This window comes from Triticum aestivum, chromosome 1B (genome assembly GCF_018294505.1).
Source record: "Triticum aestivum cultivar Chinese Spring chromosome 1B, IWGSC CS RefSeq v2.1, whole genome shotgun sequence".
NCBI classification, from domain to species: Eukaryota; Viridiplantae; Streptophyta; class Magnoliopsida; order Poales; family Poaceae; genus Triticum; species Triticum aestivum.
The window spans coordinates 19,231,597-19,238,697 of NC_057795.1; the positions used below are offsets into that span (position 1 = coordinate 19,231,597).

A 7,101-nucleotide genomic window follows, 5' to 3' on the forward strand; every position below is an offset into this window, starting at 1 on the left:
AGCTAGCAGGATGCTGGGAACAGATCAGCCCTGTTGTATTATGTTGGTATTAGTGGTATAGTGTGAGTTGTACTATTTTAATGAAGAATAGAAACGCGCATCGAAGGGAATGGGAGGAGCCGGAGCTGATCTTGGCGGCGCCCCAGCGATCGCCCGCGGATCGGAGGAGCCTGACTCAAAGTTGGATGGATGAAGTGGCGCCAATATTCTGGTGTCCTATGTGACAAGAGAGTGCCACAAAAGCTAAAAGACAAGTTCTATAGGACGGCGATTCGACCCGCAATATTGTAAGTCGTTAAGTGTTGGCGAGTAAAAGGCGACATGTTCAACAGTTAGGTGTGGTGGAGATGCGCACGTTGAGGTGGATGTGTGGCCACACAAGGAAAGACCGGGTCCGGAATGATGATATACGAGACAGAGTTGGGGTAGAACCGATTGAAGAGAAGCTTGTCCAACAATATTTGAGATGGTTTGGGCATATTCAACGTAGGCCTTCAGAAGCTCTATGCATAGAAGACGGCTAAAGCGTGCTGATAATGTCAAGAGAGGTTAGGGTAGTCCGAACTTGACATGGGAGGAGTCCATAAAGGGAGATCTAAAGGACTGGAATATCACCAGAGAACTAGCCATGGACAGGGGTACGTGAAAGCTTGCTATCCATGTGCCAGAACCATAAGTTATTCTTATCTAACCATATGTTCCTTGACTTATTAATCTGTAGCTGGTCTTCAAATGCTATCGCATGTAGGCGTTTGTGCAAGGCCTCCGGCACCAAGCACATGAAGGTGTGTGTTGCTGTTCTTGTTTGCGTGGAAAGAAAGATATAAATATTTGAGAAAATCTGGAAAATAGGAACATTTGAGAAGGTTTGAAAAGTCGAATTAGCACCGTACATATTTGTAAAAAATAATGGAGAAGAGATGATGCAAAAATAATGGAGAACCAAACTGCTATATTTGTAAAATATATTTCGAACGGGTACTTATATTCCACCGAGTGATGATAACAACTAATTTATAAGTTATATTTCATCCATGGGTTCAACATATGTTCGTACCAAAAAATTGTTCATTAAGCACTATAGTACTATGCAAAAATAGTGCTACAATAGAATAGACAGAACCTGAAGCCAGTCCTCTCTCAAGATGCACACGGTGATATGCATAATTTCACAAGAAAGTGCGCTGTGAAATTATGTGAAGTATACGATCCTTGCAAACCTGGAAAGAAAATAACATTACAAAGGTGTATGAGGGGGAGTGTAGCACTGGTCACGAAACAAAAGAATATAACATAATACAGTCCTCATAGATGTGTGTATATATCACTAGAATTAACCACCTAAGAATAAATAGATAGTGAGATAACTCGCACCATCTTGTTGTCATTGATGTATGAGTACCCCATCACTTCCTCGGTCCTTGTCGCATCAACTTGTTCAAGATCATTAACTATTAGCAATATAACAAGGTCCCAAAAAAGCTTTAGTATTGCACCTGAAAATGTGCGTTTGCAGCATGCAAATTAAAAAACCAAAAAAAAAAACTAATGGAAACTGCAATGTATAATTGCATAGTTCTATTATCAATAAGCTAGTTCTCACCTTTGTCTACATTGCTGGAACTAATAATTAAATACAGACCCTTGTAAGTTCAGATTCATAGTGAGTGCTTGTCCCTCCCTTTATACAAGAGAAAATGAAACGGCACAAAAAAACAAAGTAACACATGAGAACTTAAACAGTTCATAAGAGATAGGCAAAAGGTGATGGCATTATCATTGTGATAAATCAGAAGGAAAACCAAACCAACCAAATATGTGGAAGCATTGACAGAGCAGACTTGATTCAATGTTGCAACAAATCAAGGTTGGCCTAAATTAACCACTGTAATATTATCCCGCCATAACAGATGGCGACTGATGACTTATTTCCAACACTCACCCAGTGAGATTAAACCTGTGTCGGTAGTTTCTCAGCAATGTGCACCCATACTTGAGAGAGTAGCTTGTATCTCGTGAGTAAAATAGCCTGTATATTACAGAGAAATTCATGGAAGATAAAATTCATCATGGAACACCATACTTGGCATTGTAAACAAACTTTTATAGCTTTGCAAGATAGCAAAACAGGCTTATCTAAGAGAAATCGTATTAATAGATATAATGAGAGATACCAGCTGAAAGATAAGAGTTTAGCATATATATATATAAGCAATGCAATCCCCTAGGCAAATGTGAAAACTTCCATAATTGATGAATTCGAAGCTGGATTCTGAATCTAAACAATCAATTACAACTGCAGAGATGAAATAAGTACAACAGTCATGGTGATAGTCACAGCTGACCAAAGAGCCGTGCCATGTGTAGCATGTAATCCAGCTTGACATATATTTTTGTTTATGTGAATCATCAATATATATGTACTGGCAAAAAAAAAGAGGCATACAAATCAGTGAGGCATCTTTTGGGAAAAAAAAAACACACACACACAATAAGAGGCACGTGTTAGCCAACCCTTGTTTGGAGCACTCAAAAAAACAATAGGGATATCTCCATGAAGCTGACAGATGGTGTTTACTCTCCGTAACTATATCATGAGGAAACACAATTGAGAATCTCTTCACCATATAAATCGTGAGGGAGGCTAACATTGTCCAGAAGGATGTTTTCATATGGTTTTGCAATTAGTATCGTTCATCAAAACATTCGCGATAGCCTGTCCGTTTGTTACGGTGGGTATTAACCTGGTCGGATGCCAGAAAACTATTTTGCTGAAGAATAGAAACGCGCACCTAAAGGAACGGGAGGGGCCGGAGCTGATCTTGGCGGCGCCCCGGCGATCGCCCGCGGATCGGAGCTCGGCGGCGGGGATCGGAGCTCGGCGGGGATTGCAGGCTGAGGAGGAGGAGGAGAGGCTCGCGGCGTGAGGGGCTCGATTTGGCGCGGCGGAGCCATCCACCGGCGCCGGCGTCCACCGAGGAGGAGGAGGAGCGGCACTTGGGCCGGAGGGGAGCGAGGGCGAGCTCTGTTTTGGCGGCTGGGCTGCGTGCTCTGCCTTGGGCCGCCGCCGTACGCTTGCCCAGATAATAATAATTTGGCTGAAACCCCTGAAAAAAACAATGGTAATTTGGCTGAACCCACCAAGTAAATAAAAAGATCATTGTGGCCAACTGTTTGAAATTAAAAATACAGAAGGTGATTTTCCCAACATTATCTGTAACATATACTACTTTTTTCATAAAAAAAATGAAACATATACTACTAGTACTGTATGATATGAACAAAATGGTCAACATCCCTAAGGGAAAAGATACAGTTGACCCATGGAAGTCATGGCCTGCTCTGCTAAAACACCAATATGATTGTTCATTCACATTTGATAAATGAAGTGACAAATATGTACTTTACACTGTTCATCTTCATATTTTAAGGTCTTGGTTTAACAGGGTGCATGCATCTAAATCAGATCAAAACCTCTGGACCTTAAGTCAGAACCAAAGCAATCAGGCATACACAAAAGGACTACATACAGACTAGCTACAACCGGATAGATACAAGCTGTACATACCAACACTAGAAGCTGCAAAGATACATCCCTACAACACGGGCACAAAACATTCACAAATCCGCTGCCTCTTCGCAGATCACCACTCATACATTACACCTTGACGCATCTCTCTAGTAGATTCTGCTATGTGATCCCACTCGCACGGTCAAACCGGTCTCGGTGAGGCGGGCTTCTTGTTGTTCCCCTTGGTCGACGACGATCTCGAGCCGTTCACGCCCCGGTTGCTGCTCGGCTTTCTCTGCAGCTGCGGGCGAGGGCTGTTCCCTCCCTCCTTGGCGTCGTGGAGCTGCTCCAGCACCACGACGACCTGCTCCATGCTCGGCCTGTTCCTCGAGTCCACCGAGAGGCACTGCAGCGCCAGCGACGCCGCCTTCTGGGCCTTGGCGAGGGAGTACTGCCCGCCCAGACGGGGGTCCAGGACGCGGAAGATGCGCCGCTTGCTTGTCAGGTACGGCCGCGCCCACTCCACCAGGTTGTGCTCGCCGGTCGGCCGGTTCTTGTCCACCGCGCGACGCCCCGAGAGCATCTCCAGGAGGACCACGCCGAAGCTGTACACGTCGCTCTTCGTGGTCAGGTGGCCTGATCATGGAAATATTGCAGCAGGAAAATTAGTTTAAGTTCGGCATGATGGTTGATGACGCAACCAGGGTGACAATGCACTCGCGATTCAGGTAGGTGTGTTTAGATTTTCAGCAAGATATTTGTGCAGATGAGGACTGAAAGGTTCTAGCCGAAAAATTAGTTAAGTTTGGCATCTTGGTCGATGACGCAACCAGAGTGAGAACGCAATCATGATTCAGGTAGGTGTGGTTAGATTTTCGGGCAAGATATTTGTGCAGATGATGATTGAAAGGTTGTAGCCTAAAATTGGTTATGTTCGGCATCTTGGTCGATGACACAACCAGAGTGACAACGCAATCACGATTCAGGTAGGCGTGGTCAGATTTTCAGCAATATATCTTATATTTGCGCAGCTGAGGATTCTGAAAGTGGAATGATCAACCGACCTGTTGCAAGGTATTCTGGTGCAGCATACCCATATGTCCCCATCACCCTTGTGGACACATGGCTCTTGTCACCCGTCGGTCCGTCCTTCGCCAGGCCGAAATCTGAGAGCTTTGCGTCATAGTTCTGAAGAAGAAATTGCGTGACTGTCAGATCGACCGATAGAGATATTTTGCGGACGCAAAGGAAAAGATCCTTCAAGGCTGTGGATATATATACCGCATCTAGGAGGATATTAGAGGTTTTGAAATCGCGGTAGATGACTTTGGCCTTGTCACTGTGGAGAAACGCGAGCCCTTTTGCTGCTCCATGGGCAATTTTCATCCGAAGGTTCCAGGAGAGCGGCTGGAAATGTGTACTCCCTGAATGTTGGAACACTTTAGCATCATTCCTTCAAAACTGGAGAATAACACCCAGCGAATAAGAAAAGTAAAAGGCCAGGGGCTTACTCCTGAATAGATGATTCTCTAAACTCCCACGGGGCATGAACTCGTAGACGAGAAGCCGCTGTTCGTCTTCGACACAGTACCCAACGAGCTTTACAAGATTCGGGTGCGATAGTTGTCCAAGGTAATTCACTTCAGCCTGCGCCCAAAAGAAAGAGCATGTCAGACACAATGCAGAACTGAAATAAACAAGAAATCCCATTTCCAGCAGGCAAAATTGTCACTAACCAGCCATTCCCTATGGCCCTGATAGCTTTCCTGGTTAAGCTTCTTTACAGCAATGACCATCCCGGTGCCTGGCTTAGTTGGGGTGAGGGTCTTCTCATCGATCCACCCCTTGAAGACTGACCCGAACCCTCCCTCGCCTAGCACACTGTCCGGACGGAAGTTTCTCGTGGCGGTCCTCAGCTCATTGAAAGAGAAGGCCTTGACATTGGCTGACTCCAGAATCTCACCCTCGCTCCGTGGCACTGACGCCGCGGAGGCATAGCTGCTGGAGCTGCTCAAGGCCGCCCCATTCCTAGTAGCATACTTGGAATTCGTCCCTGATCATCATCATCATACAATGGTGCAGAGTTTCAGAAATGATTCGATCACGGTTTAGAATAATAAATAGGTTGCTGTCCCTTTATCATTTATCTTGTCTGCCTAACATTGAACAGAAAATAGGTTCATCATGGACAAGTTAGGTCGGACTAACTATGTATTTTCTTCCTTTAGTTTCGCTTATTACAGAAAAGAAGGCTGAACATCCAAAACAGGACAGTCAATAACTTTGAAGAAAAGCACGTGGATGTAGCCAAAAGTAGCATCAGAATTCGAGCTTTTCCTCTATATGTCTGATTTGAACTGGACACTCAGAAAAATCAGAGGAGAAGTCAGATAAAGTTAAGTGAAGCATTTTACTACTACATCGGAAGCTTCCTCTCCCCTAGGCCCAAAACGGAAAGGCATGATCCCTTGCACACGAAGCAGGTCAAGAGGAAGAGTCAAAGCTCGCGACAGATTTTTCCAAAGAATGGACTGAATTTTCCTAGGGAGACAAATTAAGTTTGTGCTGTACTGAATTTAGTGACTCTCCAATCTTGAGTCGATTAAACGGAACGAAATCAGCATAACCCAGTTCTAGTCTTAGTTCCCGAAAACAGTGAGGAGATGCAAAGTAGTAGAGAGTTAACACAGACCAGTGATTTCTTTATTGAGTAGTCTACTTAATACTCTCTCTGTAAACTAATATAAGAGCGTTTAGATCACTAAAATAGGGATCTAAACACTCTTATATTAGTTTACGGAGGGAGTACTATTTGGTAGGAACCAGATTAAGTTTCTACAGTAGTGAACCTAACCTAGTGTTTGCCCTATGTTGAAGCAGTTGGATTGGACCGAAATCGAATCAGCATGACCGAGGACTGGTTTCGGGAAGGAGAGAAGGGATGCAGAGCACGAAGTCGCCGCAAACCAAAAACCACCAGATTTTTCATTCAGGATTTATTCGACCCTCTGGGCACAGATTAGTTATGAACTAGTCGTACCGCTGGTACGTAGTATTAAAAATCTTTGCAAAATAGTAGCATGAGGAGAGGGAGGGAGGACGACGCACGCACCTGAAGGGGAGGAGGAGGAGGAGGTGTCGGAGCTGATCTTGGCGCCCCAGCAGTTCCCCATGGCGACCAAGCCGACCGGCCCTCAAATCGAGCCGCCGGAGATGAACCAACCAATCAATCAATCAACCAATCAGCGAACCCGGATCAAACGAGCAGACCTCCCAAATCAGCCGAACCGAATCACGGCGGACGGCGCCCGCGCCCAAATCAGGACCCCCTGCTTCCAGAGCAGAGCAAGAAAGAGAGAGAGAAAGAAGAGAGAGAAAGAGAGGGGGAATCGGAACTCCTCCGGGAGGAGGAGGAGGGCGGCGGTGGAAAGAAAGAAAGAAAGTATGTGCGCCTTTTCCCCGTGCGCTGGCCGGCCGGCAACTTTCTCCCCCACGACCGCCACCGAGCGGGCGAGAAAGCGAGCGAGCGAGCGATGGGACAGTGCAGGCAGGGGGAGGGGGAGGGAGGCGAACCCGATACACTACCGCTA

General features: G+C 45.6%; 1 protein-coding gene across 1 annotated transcript; it reads right to left on the reverse strand.

Moving 5' to 3' along the window:
* Positions 1–3,346: 3,346 nt before the first annotated feature.
* LOC123104362 (receptor-like cytoplasmic kinase 176) lies at positions 3,347–7,092 on the reverse strand. The gene is made up of 6 exons (XM_044526194.1): positions 6,624–7,092; positions 5,248–5,564; positions 5,023–5,158; positions 4,793–4,935; positions 4,576–4,699; positions 3,347–4,147 (listed from the first exon to the last, which is right to left on the reverse strand). The coding sequence occupies exons 1-6, from the start codon at positions 6,682–6,684 to the stop codon at positions 3,714–3,716; spliced, it is 1,215 nt and encodes a 404-aa protein (XP_044382129.1). The 5' UTR covers positions 6,685–7,092; the 3' UTR covers positions 3,347–3,713.
* Between the last annotated feature and the right edge of the window lie 9 nt (positions 7,093–7,101).

What these genes read in the sequence shown, in the direction of transcription:
- LOC123104362 (XM_044526194.1), bottom strand. Translation starts at nt 6,684, where the DNA reads ATGGGGAACTGCTGGGGCGCCAAGATCAGCTCCGACACCTCCTCCTCC. An exon ending in AGGGCCATAGGGAATGGCTG is followed by an intron (nt 5,159 to 5,247) that starts GTTAGTGACAAT and finishes TTTTGGGCGCAG; the next exon opens with GCTGAAGTGAATTACCTTGG. An exon ending in ACCAGAATACCTTGCAACAG is followed by an intron (nt 4,148 to 4,575) that starts GTCGGTTGATCA and finishes TTCCATGATCAG; the next exon opens with GCCACCTGACCACGAAGAGC.